Source organism: Leptonotus elevatus, chromosome 20 (assembly GCF_054856555.1).
Source record: "Leptonotus elevatus isolate MCC_2025b chromosome 20, RoL_Lele_1.0, whole genome shotgun sequence".
NCBI lineage: Eukaryota > Metazoa > Chordata > Actinopteri > Syngnathiformes > Syngnathidae > Leptonotus > Leptonotus elevatus.
In genome coordinates, this window is record NC_141258.1 from 6961483 (window position 1) to 6988337 (window position 26855).

General features: G+C 40.0%; 1 protein-coding gene across 2 annotated transcripts; it reads left to right on the plus strand.

The window, feature by feature from the left end:
- The first annotated feature begins 156 nt into the window (after positions 1–156).
- Positions 157–26745, plus strand: rab11fip3 (RAB11 family interacting protein 3 (class II)). 2 transcript variants are annotated; one of them, XM_086064454.1, is made up of 14 exons: positions 157–2753; positions 8525–8618; positions 10566–10642; positions 14397–14569; positions 16932–17129; positions 19129–19266; positions 20453–20488; positions 20595–20688; positions 20767–21011; positions 21706–21787; positions 21873–22010; positions 22080–22235; positions 22349–22489; positions 23475–26745. In XM_086064454.1, exons 1-14 carry the CDS (start codon positions 1266–1268, stop codon positions 23586–23588), a joined length of 3174 nt encoding a protein of 1057 aa, XP_085920580.1. In that variant the 5' UTR covers positions 157–1265; the 3' UTR covers positions 23589–26745. The 2 variants fall into 2 exon arrangements, with proteins under 2 accessions (XP_085920580.1, XP_085920581.1); XM_086064455.1 differs by lacking the exon at positions 19129–19266.
- The last annotated feature ends 110 nt before the right edge of the window (positions 26746–26855 follow it).

Genomic DNA, 26855 nt, shown 5'->3' on the forward strand with positions numbered 1-26855 from the left:
AGCAATATAAGTGCAGACTGAAAGCGCAAATATTATTAAATGAGTATTCGTAAATCATTTGGGAATACCAACTATATAATAATACAAAAGTGACATTGCGGAGTGTTTTGTACGCTTGCGTCAAACGTCAGCGTGTCTGCGGCGACAGAAGGAGGAGGATGACGAAGAGGAAGAGGAGGAGGGTCGGGATGCTGATGCGAGGGAGAGCTCGTACGTGACAACATCGGCGGCCAAACGATGGAACATATTCTTGCCATTTTTAATCTCTCTCTTTAAAAAAAATATAAAAAAATCATCGGAGCGCGGAGACATTTTGTGCGGAAGGATTTTTTGGGGCGGAATGAGCAGATTCGTCACGGTCTGGGTTGGCCTTATTTTTGAGCATTGACACAGGTGGATTTCCGTCGGGGGGGTGGGAAAAACGCCAAAGGTATATACCACCGACGACGACATCCGTGGATCAATTAACATTGACCCAGAGTCTTTTATTTTTATTTTTTAATCTTACCAAGGACATGGAAGTCGTTTGGCCTGGTAGCGAGCTAATAGGCTAATTTGGGCTAGCTCTTGCCGACAGCTAGCCAATGACAAGCAAGCGGTGGGATGCTGGAAAGGAGGAGTTAATGTAATGTTAGTTTTCCCCCTCAATTCTTTTCAGGATAAACGTTTGACAATCCCGTAGCAATAGAATTTAAACGCCACTGTGGACTTACGTTTCTATCTTTGAACCGGTTTGCTATTTTTTTCCCCCACGCTCTCATCGTTTCTGCTCGTGAGGAGATACGATGACTTAATCGGCTAAGCTAATGTTGACAAAATACTTGTTAGAACTCTTGTTTAATTCGAGATGTAGCTCGCGTTTTTGGTTGATTGCCGAGGGGTTATTCACGTCGGTTTTACTAAATTCTTCACTTAAACGTTGACGATGTTTGGGCTGAGGCTTCGAGAAATGGGAAAAGTCATGGGTGGACCTGCCATGCCCGAAAGGCACCAAGTGAGTCAAACCAGATTAAAGATTTGAAAATTGAAGTATGGTTTAGAGGTAAAAATGAGTTTGATATTAGCTAATACGTTTGTTGGATGTGTTTGTCGACCTGTAAAGTTAAAAAACATATTCATTGACAACTACATAAAACCTAACATCTCGCTAAACATTTCTACACGTAACGAGGATGCGTTGATATTAAGTTGTACTCGTATGTAGCCTAAGCTAAAGTATGGCATGTGAGTTCGGTTTCGAGATAAAGCACCTGAAGTCAAAATAGATGGAACTCACTGTGGTGTCAAGCCCTTTGGGGCATGCGCAGTGGGAGTCGGAGCAAGCGTTTCCTCTTGGATTTCTCACCCTGGACTCAGACAATGGAGGAGTCCTGTGTCAAAACAACAGTGGTCAGACAGGTTTGCATTTTGGCGACCCCAGTCTGACGTCCCAGCAAAATGAAATGGACAAAGTCTACCAGGACGCGCCGGTAGAGTTGGATAAACTTTTGTACATTTCTGATTATCCCTGTGGAGATTTGTTTTTCGATGAGCACCATTGCACTGCTTCTGAGACATCGCCTCACTCAGAAAGAAACAAGGAACCTGATGAAACAAGTGACTTCATGCTCTCGTGGCTGTTTTCTCCCAACCTCACTGATGTGGTTGGGAAAAACTTTGCATTTGAGGATGACAATGGACAGACTGACGTAATAATCAACAGTAGCACAACAGTACTGTCTTCCCAATCCAAGTGGAATTCTGAATTAAACCCAGGAGATTCACTTATTTCCATAAATGTCCTCTCAGATGATCAGACTTGTGTCGCTTCAGAGTCATCGGTTTTGTCACAAGGTGCCAGTGAAGGACTGGTAGACCTGTCACATGAGGAGGCTCCGGTGGAGAACAGGACGACGTTGTCACGTGAGACGGGAGACAAAGGTTTATTCCCAGATCAAGTGACAGCCCTGCCAGTAAACAGTAGTTTGACCCCGCAAAGGCTACCTGAGAACAGCCTCCCACTTAACCACATCAGCACACCACTGGCTTGTACTCAAGGATCTTTGTTGGATTTAGAGGGTCCAGAACTTGACAGCAGCCTGACCCTTGATCCCGATATTCCAACAGGTGCACAGCTGGATCTAACCCAGGAATGCGACGTTGAACATGCCGCCCAAACGGTATTCAGGACTTTAGATCTCCAAGATGAGAGTGTCTCACCTCCTGTGATTTTATCGCTGACAGACTCTCCAGCTGAGGATGTCTTCATCCGCGGTGATCTCAGCGGTGAGAGCTTCTCTGTGGAAAGTACGTCAAATGATTTGATGGAAAGCCAAATATGCTCCGAGGCCGAGCATCAGGCCAATGAGGAAATGGCTTTAGATTTTTGCTTAACCCCTGATGGAGTGCCCAGTGAGGAAACATGGAACTTAAAGCCACAGGAGGGAGTAAATGATGAAACTGCTCATGATGCGACGACAGAACAGAGGGAAGAGGAACCATCGCCGCCTGTTAACAATCGGCAGGATTTTAATATTCTGGAGTTGAGCAGTTGTACTGGAAAGACTGGATGGACGATTGAGCAAAGTGTGGAGACCGTTTCCCTCTCTAACATGGTGGGAGATGACTCACTGCCAATGGTTTCAGCTGTGAACACAAGAGAGGAAGATGCCTCCCCTCTAAAAACTGTATTCGATGCTTTAGACCAGGACGGAGATGGCTTTGTTCGCATTGAGGAGTTTATGGAGTTTGCTGCTGCCTATGGGGCTGATCAGGTAAGATGCTTTCAGAAAGTAGCTTCTAAAGCTTGCATTTGCAATGGCGGAAGGCTCCAATGCTGGCCACTCATTCACTTAAAACTAAACCACTAAACTAAAATCCATCAAATGGTCACTCTGGCCTAGAGGGCTTGTTGAACAAGCTCCAAATTGTTGGAAAGCAGTTTAAAATGATCAAGTGAGTAAATGAGGTTTTAACAATTCTAAGCTATTAGCCTAATTTGAGGATTAGTCATCAGTGATTACAAGTCATGTTTTGTTTAGTATTGTTTCAACATGCATCAACAAGTTATTGTTGACCTAAAGCAGGGTTTCAGGTTCTTACAAATGTATCGCCGCCCTTTAAATTAAACTATGCTGGCAATGGGACTGTTTCATTAACCAATCAGATTTCAAATTCACCTAAAATGGTCCACTTTAGCAATAAAACATTTTTTTAGTCTTCTGACAGGTTCGTAAGAGTAAGGCCAAGTTGAACTAACAAAAACTTAATTTTTGATCATTGTGATGTGATAATGGTGATATTGAGAGGTGAATTAAATCGGGTAAGTCCTCACTGATGGCCCAGTCTTGCAATTGCAATACACCGTATCCCGTTGAGAGTGGCGTGCCTGCTATTTGTTAAATAAGCACGAGCAAGTCAATTTCTCATTGCTTCTACAGTAGGGTGTCACTTGTGTATATTTGCTGCCAACCTCTCCTGGTTTCCTTTGCTGAAGAAGCTCAGCGTCACATGACTAAAACCATTCAGCGGATTAGTTTTTCATGCATTCACTAGCAGTTCCAGCCTGATGATTTGGGTTATCATCTAAATACGCCCGCCGAGCATAAGGGTTTCATTGGCCAGGCAATTCCTCCATATGTCAAATAACAAACGCTCATCTTCTCATTTGCATAGTATTTGCTTTAGGGATTATCTCCTGTGAAATGTCTGACGTCTCCCTCATGCGCATGACCCTCAACCATTTACTGCCTCTCGCCCGTCACATTATAAAATTGCCAGAATTAATTCTTAAAAAAATAACATGAGATAGCAAGGGTTGTATTTTAAATATATTTAATTCTACATTTCAGCCTGGGGGGGTTCACTGATGTAGCCTAACTGGTAACCAAAGCAAACAGAACACTGCCCTGATTAGCATGTAACATTCACATAGTGCTTTTAATTAATTGAATGTGTAAATTGGGCTATGGAGGGTTCTTGTGTAACAAAAAAATAAATAAAATAAAATTACAGTACCTACCCAAAATAATGCTAAATGGAGTTCTTGTCATCCCATTTAACCCCTTCTGTTTTATTCTTTTTATCTGGCCCCACATCATCCCTCCCAATTAGGCATTCATGGATCACCCCACAGGGAATTGTGAAGGATTAAGAGTAAAATGTATTTGCCTGAGTCAGACGGTCATCGTGGTTTGGTTGCAGGCCACAGACTGACCATGCGAGTGTGCGTACATGAGGCACAAAGCCGTGCTATTGTCATGTAGTCAACTGGCTATCGACTCCGCCTGTTATAGTTCTGTTTAGTTTCTAGCTCACCCCCACATTTCATCAGGACTTTTATGTTTTATTTTTTATTTTTTTGCTGGGTAATTGTTGTTATTCATTTAATAAACGTCTGTTAGCTTAAGGCTAACATGAGAAAACACCAAAGACAGGCTAAAAGAAAGAAAATAAATTAGCATCAACGTCACAGTATTTATAAACATTACAATAGATCGGAGTCTTAGCTTCTTTCTTTTTGTTTTTGTGGCATTTACTAGGTGAGCCCACATCACAAAGTGGTATTGGTCAGTCAGTGGTCCAGCAAGGTCTGCGTGCCTGATGTTTACACCATATGGACATAAACACTTGAATAACCTCCATGCCTAATCAGCTCTGATTTAGCGAGATTTCAAAGTTGTCCAGAGTGGGAAGTGAACACGGTGTTATTTTAGCAGCCTATTAAGAAAACCACAGAGCAGCCTTTGGACTCACAGGGACATTATCAAGCACTCTGCTGCACTTGTAGGATATAAAAATCTGGTAGGAGTGTAGGCCAAGTAGATAATTGAGTTTAGATGTAACATCAGAATCAGTGCCATAAGGTTACTGGCAGAGATGATTGTGAATAAAAGCTGCAGATTCATGTAGAAAGATAAAAAATAAAAAAAATCTTCATATAGAGAAGTGAATGGTTTGAACCAGACTCTATTTTTGTTTGACCTGGTTCTTTTTTTTGCAAATATGGCTGCAAGACAACAGTTCAGTATTTGCGTACTTATCCACTTTGGGCTCGGGAGCAAGCATGCAAATGTTTTCTCCAGAATTATTCCAGGATGTGATAGTTGTCATTTGCAAATACAAAGGCATATATACACACACAACACGTGAGTCCCAGTAGGACTATATAAAGTAAGTCCATGTACTGTAATGGTATAAATTTAAGTTTTATTTTTATTTTAAAGAGCTAGATGACTAGCTGGACACATACACAGACAGTTCAGCGCATTTGATTTATTCTGTAGTATACCATACAATTTACATTGTTATTTAGAAGCATATGCCTTAATTAAACATTTGAATCGAACCATCCGTGTAGTTGGTTGCTTAGCGCTCGACTCTGCTTTGCTACAAATGGCTATTAATTAATTGACTTGTCAAATGGGACGCCAGTTTACCTGTCAAATAATCACACTCGTTATACTAAAATTTGTCACATCTTCTATCCTATCCTTCTTTTTAACCTCTTAGTACTCTGATTTCTTTCTACTGACCAGTAATTTCAGAAATCTTCAAGCAAGATATATATATATACTATAATGACACTTAATTTTTTTTTATTGATTTACTTAAATATTCTAATACCCTGAATTTAAGTGAGTTGAGTGAAAATGTGGAAAGAAGAATTTTGAAATATAACATATTTCCCATACTTCCCATTACTACTCATTGAAAGTTTCCAACTATGAGAAAATTCTCAGAATGCTGAAACCGTTGTGTGCCGTTACTACTGTTGTGAAAACAACTCTAACTGTTTCTTCAAACGTGCACGCATTTAGAGTTTCTGAAAGCTTTCAAAGCCCTCTTGGTAACCGCCACGCTCACTGGTTTTGACCCCAATTGTTCACAAAAGCTGCACCAAGCTGTATTGTGGCAGCAACTCTCTTGTCCGTCGACACTCCCAACCCCACTTTTAGCCAGCCTGCCTCCCTTCTGCTTTTATGCACTGCCCCTCTAATCCACAATGGAATGTTCAGTGGCCTGAATTGTCCCCCTTTTAGGTCCTCTTCTGTCTACTCTGTGCTCTCTTTTGCCCTCAAACCAGTCTCTCAGCATGTCTGTCAACCTATTGATCATTTTATCAGTGCTTTAGATGGGAACTTTTGTAAAAAATCTCCACCAAACTCTTCCACTATGTGTATTCTTCTGAAAAGTGGTGCATGTGGGGGTGCGGACAGTCGTGGCCCGGCACTGATTAGATACAAATAGAGGAACGAGAAAAACCACAATGCCCTCTCTGCTCGTCCGACCATAGGAGCCGCAAAATGCCTTTGAGTCCAGGCCTTGTATAATGTTGACTTTAACATGGCTTCTCAGGGCTTTGTAGTAGTGTAGTATAGAATATTGTACTTATATACTATTAAGAGCAGATCAACAGTTTCTAATGTATGCTTGGTCTATTGGCCAAGATCTAAAGGTCTTGTCACAAATGATGATCACACAGTTTTTGTGTATATTATAAGGTAGACAGAAGAATGATATCTATGAAGGTGAACATTTGAGTGTTTTTGTCTCTTGAGGTGCATAATTAGGACCCAAGTGCAGACAAGACACAGATGTTGGAAAACGGAGAGTCTTTATTTACAAAAACAAAACCCCAAAAAACGTAATTTTCTGCCTTTGTTTGGACATTTTATGGCTACTTTTGATATTTTTCCGCCTTTTTTGCTATCAATTTTCTGACATTTTTGGCAAGTGTGTGGACATTTTATGATCATTTTTGGGATTTCTTATTTTTTGTTTGGAACATTTTATGGTTACTTTTTGAACATATTCTTTTCTGCCTTTTTTATTCAGTTCTCTGTCTTTTTTTGTGTGCAATTTTATGGATATTTTATGCAAAATTTCTGCTTTTCCTCTGCATTTTTAGGCATTTTATCGTCATGTTTTGGACATTTTTAGGTATTCTAAAAAAACACAACATAGACTGACATTTTTTTTGAATATTTTCTTAAATTTATATTTATATTTAAAACATTTTATTTAATCAATTCGTTTAAATATTTTTCTAAAAATAAGTAGGTAAAAAAAATTCTACAAAGTTTTTATTTATTTATTATTTTTAAGAGATCCACATAGGGAGCCACAAGAGAGGGACTAAAGGTCCACATGTGGCTCCAGAGCTGCAGCGTTGCAGACCTCTAGACTAGACAAACTAAGAGTGGCTAGCACATCATCATCATAAGTGACATAGCAACCGCATAGGAAGGACTACTAATAGTATCGCACGTGACTTAGTCACTGCATAGCAACTAACAACATCAAAATCATAGCAACACAATGACCCCCATGACCCACCCCAAAAACACAGCCATAACAGCTTTTTAGCTCCTGTATTGTTCAGCATTAGCCAACTATTGTTGATTAGACTTACCATGCTATTCTGTGGTAAATATTTTGTATTGCCTGCAGAAGAGCAACGCTCTTCATACTCAGTCTTAGCGCTGCAGTCACACATCTGCTTTCTCACATCACCCCGCGGAGGTGTTTCTGCATATAGCTGCAAAGCACTTCTTTTTTTTTTTTTTTGCCAAAGTGAAATGGAAAAGATCAGCCAAATTAAAAACAGCCTTCAACGATCTCTCGCTCTTAGCTCACGACGACTGCTGGGCTATACGAGCTGTGAGGGCCTTCTTAGCCGCCCTGAGTCAGAGATCAGCATTGCTGAGCAGATCAGCTTGTTTGCAAGAGTAACTGATACAAAATTATAGACAACAAGATCATCTCGTACCCACAATAGAAGTCTTTAAAGAGCGTGTAAGAAGACTCACTCACTCATTTTCTGCACTGTGGCAGGCTGTTATTTGTGTGTCGATTTTGATTGTTTGCTGCAGCTGTCAGCCCTACAGTTACGATGCAGTAAAAGCCTTCTCGGAGGCAGGCCACCACAAAGTTGCCATTGGGGATGGACACTGGAGTTTCTGCACATTTTTTTTTACCAAGCGCAGATCTGCTCCAATTTCATGTTATTTTTATTCTTCCGAGGTGCTGCAGCGCCGGAAGCATGCGCTTGTTGCTAGGTTACAGCCTGATGGAATATACAGTATGTAGGTGCCCTTACGTAACCCTTATCACATTGTTTTGCAGATATTGACCATGCATGTCTTTTTATTATTATTTTTTTTTATCCAGTGTATGCAAACAGTTGCACTTTGTTATCAACATCCTTGTAAAATCTGAATTTCACCAATAAACTTGCATAACATTTCCAAGTTAGTTTATTTTTTATTTTTTTCAGCCTGCAAATCAAGACGGGCATGATTTCGTAATTGTATAATTGCCCAAGTGTTTTTTTATATTTTCGAGAAGAAAACAAAATCAAATTAAGTTGCCTTTATTCAACCTTAACCATGACCTAGATGACTCGTAATCTACACAGGTATAAAAAAATAAGATAAGATAAGTACTGTTATTGATAATGTGACTAACAATTTCTAATATTTCTCATCCCTCCAATTAATTTGATTTCAGTTTCTGAAGGCTCTGCTGTGTTTCTGCCTTTCAGGTGAAAGATCTGACCAAGTTTTTGGATCCCAGTGGCCTGGGAGTAATCAGCTTTGAAGACTTCCATCGAGGAATTTCTGCTATCAGCAATGGCGGCAAGTGAAACACATTGAAGTGGGATTTTCAAGTTAGGGCAATTTAATCGCGTCTGTGAAGGTCATCTGAAGTAAATCAAAAGAGAAACTGTTGTTGTTATTCATAAAAGCACTGCTTTTCCTCAATCCTCTCACCCATATTGATACCATTAGACTCTTTTCCAGAGCGTTCTGGGTTGGATAGGTCTGGTTACCCCGAGACATGAATAAGAGATGCACTTGAAAGCTTGAGCCGCACGAACACGCGGGCCACGTCGGCGAGGTTTCAGAGCTCGACTGAAGGCAGAGAGTCGTGTTCGCCTAAATAATTGAACGCTCCCCCTCTCTTTGGTTCCTGTCCACTGTTTTTTTTTTTTATTCTTTATTTTGGTTGCCAGAGAAACCGCTGGATTGTAAATGCACCTTCAGAAATCTCAGTCATGCCTGCGTTGGTGCTATTTGACAACAACCACCGCAAAATAGCACATTGGAATAATAATATGATTACTTATTTTGCGTTTTAGGTTCCTCCCTCCCCAGTTATCGTTATTTACTAGACCCTAACTCTAACTATTAGTCTTTTTTCATTAGTCTTACCCTTTTTGAAAGCTCTCTGCTTTACTCTTAATTGTTTACGCGCACAACATCCATGACTGGAAGGAAAACCTGCTTTTCAATATCCCAGCTTGTGTCTGAACCTTTTATCAACGGGCAGGTATTTGTTTTTAATAAAAAGCAAAGCTGTGGCCTGCAGGTTATGGAAATGTCTCATCCCTTGTAGTAGCTATGGTATGTCTGCAGTCTCATCGCACTTAAATGGCGTGCAGTGTGTATAAGTATCAGGCAGACTATTTGATAAAAGCCTAGAGTCTACTTGGCTGCTGCTTTTTCACCAAGGCGCATTCAAATCTTTGTTAGGCTGACAATAGAGACTCCATTTTGTCCATCTCGGGTTACACCACTTGTCTTGGGTTGTGCGGATGCAGGTTCGTGTTTAGCACTTGTATTGTTTTTGCGTTTTGCTCGTGTCCTTGTCACGTGACGCTCTCTGGACCCTGAAATTTGAGCATAAATGTTACATAATGAGCTTCCGCTCCAAGGACGCAGCCTCGAAAATGTGCTGATTTGATTGTCCACTTCACCAAAAAAACAAGTGAGAGAGAGATGTAGTTTGATTTTTGTCAAACATGAATTCCTGTTACTTTATTACTTTATTTTTTTTATATTTAATAATAATTTATTAATTACGTTATTTATTTATTTATTAATAATTTAATCATTATTTTTTTTTCTATAATTTACTTTTCTTAATTACTTTAGTTTCCTTTCGGAATCAAGATTTTCTATGGAATACTATACTACAAATGACTCCCACAAGTGTGGGCCTTTGATTGCAAACAAGATTTGTTAATTAGTACACACGAAAAAAGTCGGGGGTTTTTCGTGACAAATTTATTGAAGAACAACGATTTGTTAATTCCAGGCCTAGCAGATATGTTGCAATCCATAAAAGTCATGGAGGTCATAGAAAATACTAGATGTATTTATGCATTCATTTTTTTTGCAATAGTTAATTTGATTAAATTAAGGATTTTGTAATCTATTTATTCTTTTATCAACCTTACTTTCATGTTGCGAGTTAAGCGCATATTCTACAGAATTTTGGAAATTGTCCTTCTGTTCATTGAGATATTGACTAAAATCTTTAAATGTGTCGAGGGGGGGTGTAATCATATACGCTGAGCACTGTATATGTAGGGGATTATTATTTTTTTTAAATAATCTATGTGCTACTCATTTTTAAAGATAATGTAAGAGGTGACTTCACCTATTTCCCTTCCTTGTTCTTTTCTTCACGAAGGCTATTTGTATGCACACACGACTACCCTCATGCGTTTGCAGAGCTTCCTTTGCACAATGATGTAATGTTTACACACATGAAACACGTCTTCCCTCGCTTATCTGCAGGTCCCGAGCCGCAGCTGTACAGCGCAAACTACAGTCCAGGCGACGGAGCTGTTGGGTGCCCGGAAGAGTATGACGAGGTGAGACGCTGCACACAAAGCTCGTGTAACGCAGCCCCGTTTTGATGCTACTTCCCGTCGCGGTGGTAGCGTGAGGTTTGACGAGCTGAACTCTTGGTGCACCCTCACTCTTGCCGCTGCAACCGAACGAGCGGCTCACAGAGCTATCATTACCACGCTGAGAATATTCCACAGACTGAACAACCTGGTTTGGCTGACATTGAGTAGCATCTGGCAGGCTGAGCTGTACACGATACTTTGACAAATATTGAATTGGGCGGATCACGAAAGAGTTTAACGAGAGTATGGGCTGTTTTTACAGTTGTGGTTAGCATATCTGACATTCCTGTGCACCCCCCTCATTCTGTATTTGGTTATTTAACCATCATATTGTTGCTGGCGTCTGCAAAAATTTTAACGTTTTTTTTGCCAGTGTGTGCATTTTGAACAATGAAGTGTCACGCTTAGTGTAGCTTTAACCTTCTCAAGGCGACCCAGTGCCCTGCTTGGTTTCTGCTTCAGATGTGCAGGTGCAGACGAGATGTAAAATCTTGGTAGATGAGATTCAATTTTATTTTTGTTACACGCTAATATATCAAGGCAATGAAATGTAGATTGCATCTTCTACCCACCCAGAAGTGCATGAACAGGTAATTAAATAGCATACAGCATGCTGCGGTAAGGCATGAGATTGGATATAAATATGTCGACATGTGGGTCTAATTCTGCAGGTTATAGTATATTCAAGGCTATGATTTTGACCGTGAGTAAAGAGATGCAATTATTAATCGACAACTCATTGATCATCAAATTAATGTAGAATTATTTTTGATAATCGATGAATCAGTTAGATGTCTTTTTTCATTTAAAATTGTCTAAATGCTCAGAATTTCATTTCCTCAACTGTAAATATTCTCCGATTTGTGTAGTCATGCATGAAAGCGGACTGATTATTTTAGTTTGGAACCAAAATAAAACAATGATCAATACTTTTTGCTGATTTTTCTCACTTTGCAGACCAAAACAGTAACCGAATCATAATTAATTTATGGTTGTGTACTGTTGATTTGAAATAATGTCTTGTTTTTGAAAAAAAGGATGGCAATTTAAACTGTTGTTTAAAAAAAATCTGATTCATCGATTAATTGAAATAAATAATCGACAGATTAATCGATTACTGAAATAATCGTACTTGCAATCCTATTAGTATGTTAGTTATACAGTATCATTCCTATATATATTGCACGCTGCTTTGAATATACTACAGATGTTCGTTACCACTTTTTTTTAGACCGATACCAGTGCGAGTACTCAGCTCTTGAGTAGTTACCAATATCACTTGTATTTTTGATACATAATATTTCCCCCCAAAACAATAACAGATATAGCTATTTCTTTACATTTGCATGAAATTAACGGCAATGTTCTGTTCTAATCTCTAGTTAGTGATCGTAAAACCGCCACAGGCGGGTATCGGCTTCTGTCGCGAGTACTTATACCTTGAAATAAGGCCTAGTATCGGCAAGATCCAAACAAGATCGAGATTACAATGAGCTAGAGCTAAAGCTAGAGATTTCTGTAAGTTTTACAATAGTCGCATAATAAATCACAATATTGAGGGGGAGAAAAATCACAATTAAGATTATTTTTCAAAATATTTTCTTTTAAACTCTAAGCAAGATAAAGTTTCAGTACATCCCAAATTGGGATTCAAGTCTACTGTATCAAAACCAACAAATGCAAATGGCCACTAAAAAGAAAGGAAAATATCTCAATCAATGCAAACATTGATCCAATAATTGTTCATGTTTGCAGTTAGAGCGGTGGCTGTGAGCAATATGTGTCTGCATCTTTTTGAAGTAGTCGCCCCACCTGTGTCCACTCCACGGACTTGTTTTTCCACTCGCAAAAGGGTGCCTCCTCAATGGTCGCACTGTTCCGCCTCTGTTTGCTTTCAAAACAAGCAAGGTGAAGCTGTACAACCGAGGCACAAGACCCCATCCACCCAGTTTTTCCTTCACTTCACATTTCCCTCCATTTTTTATTTCAAATCGCACCTAGAAGTTAAAAGCTTGACAAAAACCACTTGAACTACAGAAGAGTAACGTGTTGTTAATCTGTAATGCCGGCACACGGCAAAGGCGGTTATGTAACGCCTTAATGATGTGCACTTTGAGATATTGCAGATCCATCCCGTCATAATTATGGTGATGGCGTTGAAAGATTACGTCGTCGTCATGGTGTTTTTTTTTTGTTTTTTTTTATCTCGCCGCTGTTCGCGCGGAACGTTACAGTTGACTAACGCTAGCTACTCTTTTGGACTTTGGTCTCCACCCCCCTGACCACCCAGCGGAACTGAACGTGTGTACAGTACAGTACTTTCCATTTTTCAAACCAGCTCTGTGTCAGCGTGAGTGTGGAGGATAAGGAAGCGTTTTAGGATGCTCTAATGGCAGGCCAGCTTTCCTGTCTATGACTCTGATGTCCTGGGAGAATGGTGTTGGACATGTTGGGTAGCTCTTTTGGCCCGGCTTCTCCTGACGCCTCGTTCAGCCTGGTACGCTTTCCATTGTGACTCACCTGTCTTGAATTCATTGTTACTTTACAGCCGGGACACAATTGGGTGTCTAGACACTTGAAATCCACTCTCTTACTTTTTATAATGAGCTTGTTTTGTTGAAAGCTTAAAGGTGTTTTGCTTCTACAAGCTATTTGAAAAGCAGCAGATTGCCTGTGAAGTCTGTTCACGGTGCGTCATTTGTTTTGGTCGTTGTTTCCTGGGATCCGTCTGTCCCAGTTGTGCGAGTGAGGATTCAAAAAAGATTCTTTTATCTGTACTTTTTGTTTGGTTTGCTACTGAAGTCCAAATAGCCTTCACAATTTAATGCCATTCTGCATAAACCGTTAGTTCGTCAAACAAGTATGTAAATCTTCAACTTTATTATTGCATTTTATTCCTCACACTTTATTCACGTGCTACTCTTTCTACATTTTTCAACCGATTCTCACCATTCCACCTTTGATATGTTCCAAAAATTCATGGCACCTGTGCAAGTGTGCATCAGTTTTTCTCATTTTAAAAACGTTTTTCTCAACATTCCAAAATTTTCAACCAAAAATTCACCATTCATTCCCAATGACGCACTCCAAAAATGCATGCCTTCCAAAAAGTTACCATTTCCCAAATATTCCCCAAATATTTCCCAAATTTGCATTTACATTTAAATTTTTTGTATTTATTTTAATTTAAAAAATTGTATTTAAAGTTTTAATTAATAATTTAATATGTATATATATTTTTTTATATTTATTCACTTTTTGACACATTTCTACACACTCCAAACATTCCTACTATTCAGGGCTACCACTTTTGTCATTCCAAAAATTTAAATATTTCGCGAAATTCAAAAAATTTCCGCCAAAATTTAATATTTATTCCCAATGTCACATTCCACTTAACCTTTCCTATTTGAAATTGAAAACATTCAGCATTTTAAAGTCACCTTGGAAACCATTTTCAACATGCCAAAAATTCCCATTTACAAAAATTCAAAATTTTCACCATTAAAATACCCACAAAAACCACAATTTTATTTGTTTTTCTCTTCTAATTTCTACTTCTTCTTTTTTTTACCTTTTAAAACCGTTCCAACTTTAAACTGTTCAGCTCATACCATGTCATTCTCTATTTTAATAAAAGCAAACCGAATGTTCGGATCAAATTTATGTGCACACAGTGCATTTTTGCTAAGCATGACTTTTTGTGTGACTGCAGCAAAATGAGGTGACAGACAGCGCTTACCTGGGTTCAGAAAGCACGTACAGCGAATGCGAGACCTTCACAGACGAGGACACCGGTGCCCTGGTACCCCCTGAGATGCACGAGGATGTGGATGCGGACAGCGGCATTGAGGCGGCACTTCATGACCCCGAAGAGGCCATAAATAGGTTGGTTTAAAGTCACATGAAATGTACTAATGTCTTGCCATCTGCTGTGATTTAAACAAGCGTGTCCTATTGTGGAAACTGCGACCAATGTTCAGTTAAAGCAATGTTTCCTAACCTTTATTGAGCCAAAGCACACGGATGGATACACAGGTTATTTATTTGTATCGTCTACTATATAGTGTAGGAGCATTTCATTGTTCTACCTTTCACTGGCATATATAGATGATAGATGAACAAATACATTATTTGCAGTATATAAATACAAATGTTTGGATCGTTTCCCGCGGCACACTTGATGATCTCTCATTGGCTGGGAATCACTGAGCCAAAGGTCAAGCTTAGAGTAGCCAGTGCACTGACCCTTCACACTGATCATGTGATGTTCGTGCCAGTGCGGGATAAGTAACTGTTTGAGTTCTATTTGGGTCAGCAGACGGACAGATTAATGGGAAGGATAGCTTACTATTCTTGTGCGGTCACTGTAGGTCCATCTGTATTTTCCTGAATAGCCACCAAAATGAAACGCACGGCAATGCACAGCCGGGATGTTGTTGACGTTTTCAGGATTGCTGAAATGTAACCACTTTCCCAACATAGCTTGAGATGGAAGACCTTGACCACAGAGATCCTTCCACTTTTGTTAAACAAGTCCACTGTTTTCATTCTTTTTTGTGGGAAAAGACTGAGATTACACTATTGACCACAGAAAAGATGTTTTCATTGGTATCAGTTTGGCTTGGAAGGGTTGGAGGGACAGGTGCATTTTAATCAACTTGTCCTGTTTTCCCCCGCTGAGTTCTGGATATCGTATTACAAAATGTGTTGTTTTCATTTTCTGGTAGTGTTTCGGGCAAATGACAAGTGCTGACTTTGTGATCTGCCTGGTCTCCTTGATGACTGATGTCTGTGTTTGGCCTTCCCCTTCCAGCCTTGAATGCCAGGAAGTGTTGAGCTAAGCTCTTTAGTTGTTTTCCCATATTTTTTTTCCCCGGAATAAGCCGATTTTCTCCATTGCCCATTCACACCTTCTAGCTGACAGGAACACCGTTCCAATGTCCTGATGTCACCTCCTATCCTTCTTTCCTCAATTGCCAAACTAGAAACTGATTGCTAGAATAAAAATACATTCTTGGTTGATTCATTTCTGGCGCTGTCCTCATCTAGTTGATGTGCAAAGCCTTAGGCAATGAGGTATTCACTAATTTACCTCAGCGCTGGGTCATTAAGTTGATTAAAGTTTTTGCTACCCGACCACGTTAGCATGGCTAACTCGAGCTGTAGCTGTCAACTGAAAACAAGCGCAGCGTACGCTTCTATGGACTGGGTGAAGGATTAAGACTGTAACGGGATTAGCCTCCCCCAAACCTCTCTCTGTCCAAGTGCTGTGTCCCCACACACACACTTGGCCCTCCCTCGGACGGTCAGCTGGATTGTCTGATGGCTGTTGCTTAACCTAAAATCAGATTAACCCACTCATAGTGATTCAGTCTGCTAGTTAGCCTTTCAGGCCCGGCAGTCTTGGCTCTCTGGAGTCTTGGTTTTGTTTTAAGTTAAACAGTAAGACTTCAGGATTCCACTCTGGTTGGCTGGGGTTTTAACCCCAGTTGCTCCGAGGCTTTCACGCCAGAGAATTGGAGGGCGTTTAGCGATGCGTTCCCTTTCCTCGCCGACCCTCTGCGTGAGGGAGCTCAATTTGGGGCCATGCACTAAGAACCTGAGTAAAGGGTAAGTGGCTTGTGAATGGGTGGCGTTGCTGTTTATCCAGTTCTAGAGCAGTGTGGTTTTTAAAGTGTTTTTTTTTTGTCAACTTTAACCCAGCCGTCTTGCTGTAAACATGAAAACAACACTTGTCTTGTGAACAAGCAAAATGGGACCTTGCAGTTGCGTGCTGAGAGAGCAAACTTTTCTGCTGATTTGGACATCCTCATCCTGAGTGCGCTGAGGCTCTCAACGTATCCTGTCGGAAAACAGGAAAAGCCTGCTTTCCAGCTTTCTTTTCTTTTCACTGGTTTTATGTTGGGCTTTGGTACATGCTGGACAATTAAGAAACCTATAGTCACAAACCTGGACAAAGATTCCTTCTATACTGTGCATGCATCATGATGGAAGGCAAGGCGTTTTTGTTTTTAAGCAAAGATGCCTTTAGGATTCATGTGAATTAGCAGATTAGCTCAATTTGTCCAGATTAGTTGCAGTTTAAAAATTGCTTCTCTTTCTTCTGAATGTCCAAATCTAAGAAGGGTTGGGTCTTGTCTGCTGTGTGATGTTGCTATACATACTACTATTGATTATTGATGTCATGTGTATGACTCTTTTCCAAACCTATAACTGTCTTGTGTTGTTTTGTGCCCCCCTCCCAAAGGTTCTCTCTCAACTCAGAGCTGCACAACCCCTCCCTGGTGGCGGTCATCGGTGGCGAGGAGGAGCATTTTGAAGATTTCGGGGAGAGCAACACCTCAGAGCTGTTAGAGAGCGCCGAGGAGGGCACTGATGCCGTGGTTGACGGTCTTCTGGCACAGACCCCTCAGCAGATCGATGTCGCCACTCTGCTCTCTCCCAGGTACACACTTTCTATTTATTAACGACATCCTTTTGAAATATGGGCATCATTGTGGTATTTCCGTAAAGTGGAAGTTACTATGATGTGTTGCAGACTGTTAAATACATCTTGGTAAATGCATGTATTATATAGATATTATACTAGATACAAAAACAAACGTGGTTTATTTTATTATTAAAATAAGATATTTAACTTACACATTTTCATCCATGAGATGTGAACACAAAAGTTTTCCCACCCCTGACTCAGAGACTCTGAGGTTAAAAACATGATAAGATATCTGCCGGCGTCCTTTCCATCACCGTCTCTCCCTTTCTGGCGAAGGGCAAGATAAATAGTTCATTCCTCTTGTCACACTCGGAATTCATTTACACACATCTCTAGCCAATGAGGGAACTGTTTTTTTCTTCTTTTTCTTTTTTTCCTGTGTTTCCTCTCCACTACTTTTTCACTAGCGTACAAGTAGCCACTGTATTTATTCGGTATGAAGTTCTGGTCGGTCAAATCTGAATAAATCACACTTTGCTGTAATTCTATTTTTGTTTTTCATTTGCATCCAACTGGCACATAAATAAGCAAGCAGCAGTGATAGTCATTCTTGAGAATTGCTTTATGCAAGGATGACACGGTTTAAGATAATATATACTCACAAGTGGCAGCATTAGATGCAACTTTTGTGTTATCTAATACAAGAACTGTGGAAAGCCTTGAGGCAAGGCAAGTTTATTTGAATAGCACCATTGATACATACAGTGCTTTACATAGGTAAAGGAAAACATGATTAATCAGTAGATAAAAAAAAAAAAGAAGAAGATGATTATCAAGGTAAAAGCTCAACATTAAAGCAGGATAAATTAAAAGATGAACCAAAACTGTGACAAAACGTATACATTATCAAGTCAAAAAACATAAAATAAAAGAAAGATGGAGAGAACAAGAAACAAATATTGATTTATGAAAAATCAATAATGAAATTTCAAGGCTGGCTTTAAATTTGAGAAGCTCTCAAGTGAGCATGTAAACACAATGCTGCTTCACTTTGTTTGCAAACACTCAATAATCCTGCGCCAGATGACATGAGAAATCTCATAAGGCGCCAATTTTTAATTTAAGTCACGATTTATCCTCCGTCCTCTATACAAAGACGACATTGTTCGATTTTGATCGTTCGGACATGATCAAAGAGGTATAGCGACTTCAAACCATGCTGACATATAAAGTTCTGTAATTACAAGCGGTTTGTTGTCCTTCTCTGAACTGAAACTTAACTGACTTAAAAGATGACATTGCATACAAAAAATGTTGCTCAGTTTAGCGAAAATGATACTGCATCCCACAGACTTCACCCACTCGGTGTGAATGCGTCATGCTCTCGGCAGTGGCAGCCTACACACACACACACACATTTATCTTCATGTTATGAGTTTGTTTGACGACTTGTAAACTCGCCTCGATTTCCTCTCACACGAGCATCAATTTGCCAGTGAGATGAAAATGGCTCAGGGCAACAATGCGGATGGCCATCAAGTGACACTTTGACTGGCATTCATTTTTGACGCAGCGTTTGTGCTTCAGCAAGCAAACCTGCGCCAGATGGTTGCATAATGGAAGAGCTGACTCATTCCTTGAATGAACAATCAGCTTTTAGCATGGCCATGAGGAGTGTGCACAGGCTTCCCCGTTGAATTACTACACTATGTATTCAATCCGCTTGCGTGTTTCCAGCAGTTATCTTGGATCTTTTTTATAAAGAAATCTCTGAATTCTCTTTTGTTTTTAACACATAAGTCGACTTCTTGTAGCAAAAACAAAAAAACGAGGCCGGGAATCCTCCTGCGATTGTTTCCTGACACTATCCCCACATCCTTCTGAAGGAAACCCTCACACTTCATACCTAACGCAGTTCCTCGTGGCTCTTTTCCCACCTTGACGCACCTCCTGCTTGTCTGTCACTCACCTCTTCCGTTCTCTTGCCCTCTTCCTTCCCTTCTTCTTCCAGCGCACCCGCTCCTCTCCCCGACTGCTTTCAGAGCTTCCTCAAGGAGGAGGCGCTGGACTTTTTCTGTAGCCAATGTCACAAACAAATAAGTCGCCTGGAGGACCTCTCCACCCGCCTCAATTTCCTCGAGATGACTAGGTAACGTTTGTCTGCTCTGTGGCGCCGTTTGCCGTGGTGCGGTGGTGTGTTAGATGACGTGTCACGCATGTTCCCAGCATGTGTGCATGTTGTGTTTAGATTTGTGCACACACAGCATCAATATGACATTTTTGGGAACTACACTACTCACGAAAAGTTACGTGCATTCAAAATGTTAAAGGGTTCATTTAAATGGGAAGTCAATCTAAAAAATATATTACAATATGTTCCATGCAAAAAAAAAAAAATAATTTGCAGAATCCACCTTTTTTTATCCATCTTAGGGGGCGGCCATTTTGCCACTCCCTGTCAAATGAAAATTATATCACAGTTGCTCGGGGCAAGTGGCAAAATGGCCGCCCCCTGAGATGGATGAATACGAGTGGATTTGGCTGCTTAATTAAAATGAATGAATTAAACTAGTTGAATAAAAAATATATAAATTAAAGTTAATTAAACTAGTGGGGACGCATACGGCATATTATTGTGAAGAAGATTTTTGGGTTGCGGTCGCCTTTTAAGGCAATAAATAGTTCATTTAGATTCATCCTGAAATGTCACCAGATAGCCTTAACTCATGTGAGTAGTGTACTTTATCACCTCTGTTAGCTTGTTGCCTTGCCATTGTTACTGTAACTCTTAAGTAATACCAGATATCACAGGTGAGTCATACCTTTTTCGCTGCCTTTTGTTCCCTCTCACTTCACATTTTGAGTTCCGTGGTCACTCTTTGAATGACGCTTTTCAAAAGAGCTGTTGATTAGGAAAGACTTGCTGATCCAGGATTACTGGCCAGTAGCAGAGTTACGGTAGCCCTGAAATCCCATTTGATCTGCCCTTTAGTTGTAAAAGGGAGCACATTTATCGCAGTAAATCTGTATGAGAACTGTTTCAAATATGTTCACACTCGTGCCCTATCAATTGATGGGATAAACTAAGCCTAGATCAGCACTTTCTAGATTCACTCTGCTACTAAGCAGTTTGCTGTGTTGTCCTATTTTGCTGCCATGATTTTGACACTAATAGTAGTAGAATTCATTAAGCCCCCCCTTGCTCCACAGTGGGGGATCCCCCACTAGCAGAGCAGGGATAGCACTGATAACAAACAGGCTTAGCAAAAGATGATGTCTCCATCCTCCATATTCATCTTTTCCTGATCACTTGTTCTTGTTGTTCTTTCTCCTAGTGCTGGCAAAAGGCTGTCCAGCAAGAAGGTGGCAAGGTAAGTAAGCAGAAGCATCAAATTCCTAATTTTGTTTTTGAATGCATTCTGCAATGAGTCTAGCATAAGCGTGATGTTAAAATATGTTTTGCCCCTACACATGCAGACATCTTCTGCAGAACAGCTCAATAACACTGGACACGGTCAGCGACCTGAGCCGCGACATCCTGGAGCTGGCCGACAATGACATCACAGACAAGGTGAGCGGTCACACACAAAGCTGCATATGTGTCGTTGAAAGACGTTCCCGCCAATTGTTTGCTTTTAACTCTCGGCAGATGCTACTACTCGAGCGTCGCGTGGCAGAGCTGGAGAAGGAGTCGGAAACTTCGGGGGAGCAGCACGCGCGCCTGCGGCAGGAGAACCTACAGCTGGTGCACCGCGCCAACGCCTTCGAGGAGCAGCTGAAGGAGCAGGAGCTTCTCGCCGACGAGCAGCTGCAGCTCGAGACGCGGCGCCACAAGGAGGCTCTGAGCAAGCTGGAGAGGGAGAGAGGGATGGAGATGGAAAATCTACAGTCAAGGTACATTCGGGTTCAGATCAGTGGCAGGCCGTGCTGTTCATACCTGGGCTTTTACACTCTAAAAACAATTGGGTCAAAAATGGACCGATCCTCTACTTGGGTCTATTTGACCAAATTTTGAGTCAGGAAATGTGTCTTTTAGTGTAAAACAACTCATAAATATTGGTCAGATCAGGTCAGGTGGGGGGGGGGGGGGTGTGATTACCAATACCTGACCTTGTTTCACGTATTATACTCGTGACAGCTCCCTCTTGTGGCCGTTTTACAATCGAGAACCAGAAATTACAAGAATAGAAAATTGCCATTCATTTAATTCAGTTTTAAGGAAAATATATTCAGACATATAGGTCTTTAATATAAATTATTATTATTTTGGGAGGATACATTTTATGTAGCAAAAGTACTAGTTGCATTGGTACTTGGTATTAATATTGGTGAATACTCAAAAGTTGGTATCAATCTCAAAAAAATGTGGTATCCAACATCCCTAGCCCGGACCTAATAATAAACATCCACCAATTTAGTGGCTACAAAACGTCTAGGACGTTACAGCCAATAATTGAAACTGTTAGGTTGCTCTATACTGCCACTATGTGGCACTGAGCTGCAACCCAGTTTCAGTGCCGACATGAGGATGCTATATGGGTGTTTTTGGTGTATCGATATAAAAGTCATGTTTGTTTTATCTGCACAGATTGCAGCAACTGGATGAGGAGAACAGCGAGCTGAGGTCCTGCGTTCCTTGTCTACGAGCAAACATCGAGAGGTTAGAGGAGGTCAGTGGAATTGCTCCTGCTCATTCCTACTGCAGTTAATAGAAACCATCCCAATTAATTGTATTTTTTTTCTCTTTTTTTTTAGGAGAAGATGAAGCTCGAAGACGAAGTAGACGCAATGACCGACAAGTGGCAGGATGAAATGGAGACCCGGCAGAAGATGGCCGACAAGCTGAGCCATGAAAGGCATCAGAACCAAAAGGAGAAGGAGAACATGCAGGAGGTGGAGTATTACTTAATAAGATCCATTGAGCTATTTTGTGAATAATGGATTCCTCTGTGTCTCCTGCAGCTGATTGAGGACCTGCGTAAGCAGCTGGAGCACCTGCAGTTGTACAAACTGGAGGCGGAAGCCAAGCGGGGCCGCTCAGCCAGCGCCGGACTGCAGGAGTATCAGACCCGCACCCGAGAAGCAGAACTGGAGCAAGAGATCAAACGACTCAAACAGGTACAAGATTCTGGCTTCTTGCTTTCTTTCAGCCAAATTATGACTTGCATTGTGCGTTAGCATTGGCTAATGATAGACGTGATTGACAGTAGATGTGTGCACTCCCTCTGCAGGACAACCGCAGCCTAAAGGAGCAGAACGATGAGCTGAACGGCCAGATCATCAACCTCAGCATCCAGGGAGCAAAGAGCCTGATGTCTGCTTCCTTTTCCGACTCCCTGGCAGCAGAGATCAACTCTGTGTCGCGCTCTGAGGTGATTGATGCAAAATGTGTTCATATTTTTTGTTTTTTAACCGTTACCCAGACAAATTTTCCATTAAAAATTACAAAAAAAATAATACAATTACAAATTAATATGATAATAATAATAACAAAAATAATGATATATCATCGCTGTCAATTTAATATTTTTTCACAAATCAATACTATTGGTCTGTCACTACGTCATCATTTATTTTTAAGTATTATTAATAGGGTGGGAATCTTTGAATGTCTCTCAATTCGATTCCGATTTTTGGGATTGCGATTTGATTCAGAATCGATTTTCGATTAAGAGCGATTTTTTTATTAAAAATAATTTCATTGACAATGGTTTTTGCTTCAATCTATAGATGTGCAAGGAATTGTAATGATCTACTCCAGTCTGACTCGCTAATGCTAATTAGCGCGCTACTCACGGCACTTTTATCACTTAAAAGAATGGCTCCACACTACAAAAAAACAACTTTTATTGGAATAACTTGATCCTGACTTTTTCCTTCTACTCTCTAATGTGGCTACAACTTAACAGTTTATTTGACCGCGTGGAACCACACTGCTCCTAAGTGGCCAAATTGGGTACAACATGAACAGTGCTCCAAATAAAGGCACACACAGACAAAGGCAAGACAGTATAAAATAATTTAAATAACATCGATTTTTGGGACATTTAAAATCGATTCTGAATCGTACTAAATGAGAATCGATTTTTTTGGGCACACCCCTAATTATTGACCAATTCAAAGTGTAGAAAATCTATAAACTCTCTTAGCCACTTAGACTGTCTGAGAAGTGTCATAAAAGTCGTTCTCGCTGCGGAGAGCCGTGCAGCATTATGTTGCCTCGAGATCAAACATCTGCATGATTGTTAGACACTAAAGACTGCAAATAGTTTGTTTAAGATACATTGAGGTAAGCCCGTTTTGTTCAAAATGGCAGCTATAATGTTCCATTCTGACCTTCCTTTATCTGCTTCGCAGTTGATGGAGGCCGTTCACAAACAGGAAGAGATCAACTACAGACTTCAGGACTACATTGACAAAATCATCGTGGCCATCATGGAGTCGAACCCCTCCATCCTTGAGGTCAAATAGGCACCGTCTGCACAGGGGAGAAAAAAAGCCACACAGTGACCTCATCGTCTTGAATATCAACAAGTAATCAGACACAATAATAGAATATTATTATATTTGTGAGTGTGCGTGCGTGTGCGTGCGTCAGGTGCTCCTCAGGTTCTGGTGACTTCCATGTATTTTGGTCAGAGGAACCCAAAGCCGGATGAATGAACGTGTGAAACTTAATCACCCTGCAACCCCCCTCATCCTTAAAGTTTGGACTTCAAATGAAGGACTAGGCAATTATATACCTTGAAGGCCTTAAACTCGGAGGTGATCAAATTTATCTGCAACTGGAAGTGTCGGGGTTTGGACCATCGTCTCTTGAACCAAGCTGCTGACCCGTGGTATGAAGCACTGGTCAGCTTATTATTATTATTATTTTGTCAACACATTTGAGGGACATTTCTATGCCGGAAGGGTTTTCTTCTTTTTTTTTTATGAGGTACCTCAATGAGTTATGAATTGCTTTTTTTGTTTGTTTTCTTTTTGTTTGTTTTTTTACAATGAAACAAGGTCCTGGACTTCAGGTGGGGTGGAAAATGAGAAGGAATTCATTATTCTTATAAGAATTGCCTTTATTGAGCCAAAGCATAAAAATCTTCTAACACATCACTTAAAAAATAATAATTATCTTAAAAAATAGCTACATGGATAATTTATGAATCTCCTGCCACCTACTATAAGAGCATTCATTCTGTTATTATTTTTAGTAAATAAAAATTTTTGGACCAATTCAGTAGAAATTGCTCATTTGCCACAATAGTTGGGAGTCAATGATGCAAACTAAAGATTACAAAAATAAATATATTTTTTAAAAACATCCACCTGATTCCAGTGTTCTCTTGTTGAGTGAAAGTTTTTACTTTTTTGTTTGTTGTGAATTATCGTCAATGAAACTGTCAAGACTGAAAAAAAGTGGATGAACTGCTAATATGTGAAGAGTATGAAAAACCGTTTGAGCATTTATTCAATGTCTGTAGTTGGGCCTAGTAGTGTTACTAGTGCAGTACTGCGGTTTACTAATAAGGTTTCATTGCACACTTGTGGTGAAATCTGGCTCTCGTAGCGGAAAAATGTTGCTAGTTACAATTGTTCTATATATATATATATGCTCAAATGGTTTTTATGCTAATAGTTGCACTTTGCACTAAATTTTGTTTTGATTTTGTTTATTTTTTTCATGGAAGGGATCAAAATGTCAAATGACAAGTATGCGGGGATTTAAAGCACGCTCAGGTGTGGACTCATGCAATGACCAACCGACGAGGCAATCATAACTGCCACATTTAATGGAAAATACTTTTTCGCCTCTCAAGGATTACGTCACCGTGTGGACTCTGCGGGCTTGTCGGAATGACAAACCTTTAAGCGTAATCTTTTTTCTTTTTTTTCTCTTTTCTCCCCCCCCCCGACCCACGTTGCACACGGATGCTGCACTCATCTGGACTTTGGAGGCCAAATGAACAATAGGGTGGAAAAAAAATACGGCCCAGCTTCGCTTTCTGCACAAAACGTTCTCATGCTCACTTCTTTGTCACTCACAACTCTTCACCTGCCACTCCTCGCAATATGGCCTTGGATGTAAATGACTTGTAAAGTTTTTTCTACGCTTATTCTAGATTGTAGGTATTTTTTTAGTCAGTGGGGAACAACAACAACAACAACAACAAATCATTTATTTTCTCATCTTCTAAGGTGAGAAAAATGCTGAGGCTGCCTGTATTCCTTTCTAGCATGTAGCGTGTACAGTTTTTTTGTTCCTCTTATTTGGAATCACACAGATATTTATTCAATATGTGACACAAAGGCAACACTCTTGTCATCTGTTATACGATTTGTGTTTGATTTGAGGCGATATTGAATTCACGGTGACTACGAGAAATGCGCATATCATCTCGGCGCGTGCGTAATAATTTGCTGCAAGAGGTCTTTAGTCGAGGTATTCTTCTGTATATTATCGTGACCGCTCGAGAGTCTTTCTTATCGATATACAGCTTCTAGAGTCGTCTTCCCGTTTTGGAGTCAGGTACTGCATGGAAACACAGATTTTCATTGTATACTTCCTTAACTATTCAGGCTACTGATAGAACATGTTTTCTCACTTTGAGTGCGATTGGAACTTTTCCGTCACTTGATTCGTAACAGCAGTGGTTCTCAAACCGTTTACATCAAGTACCACCTAAAAAAAACAAAAAATATATATATAATCGTAATATAAGTGGTCTTCAAAAACAAGACAGAGGTTTTATTCTTCAGATGTATGTGTTTAATATTTGTAGTAAGTCACCAAAGCATTATGCACAGTTTAAATATTAACATTGCGCAAATATAGGGAATAAAAACAACAGTCCTTGATTTGGTATTTACTCAAATGTGAAATACAAATGAACTGGATTAAGGCAGCAATTCTCTCGCATGCCACTAGAGGGAGCCCATGCTTTACAAACGGAAAATGAGACGCCAACAAACGACAACTTGTCTCTAAATATTGCGCACGAGTGAAGGTTGGAGCACTAAAGTCAGACAGTTGACATGCAACATTCCTTCTTCTTTCTTTTGCAGAAATTATTGCACTTTAACATTTGCTTCTTTTTTTAAATACCAAATATATGCTCATATTAACCCCTGTTCATCTGATTCAAACTGACAAAAAAAAAAGTCATTGCTAGTCTAAAACACTGTGCCTGTTTCAAACTTTGCCTCTAAACAAACCTGATGGGAAAAGCACTGACCACACCACGGCGACATTGTTAAATTATCAACGCTAAAACCTTTGATGTAAATATGGAATTGTCATTTTTGTGGATTTTACTCCCACGCTCACTTCCAGTGTCCAAAGAAAATTCCAGGCACCATCACTACATGTGTAGTGCATGATTTGCCATTGCTATTGTATGACATGGGAAGATGAAATATTGTAGAAAGAAGAAATTGTAAAATGTATTCTTATTTTGAAAAATAAATGTATAAATTATAACAGTATTTGGTTAAAACTATATTTTATTTTTCATGTTTGGAATATCCCCTGTAGGTCAAATTACTTGGGGTAAATATAATTTCAGTCATTGTAAAGAGAGAAATTATACAAGTAAGCAGTGAGCATATGAGTAGGGAAATAAAAGGAATAAAATAACTGGCTGTGTCTACTTCTTTCATTTGAGTGTTATTCTGTACATTTTGCATTGATGATTATCGTTCCCAAACAAACAGTGAAGAAATGTACACAAAAGGTGTCAACATAAT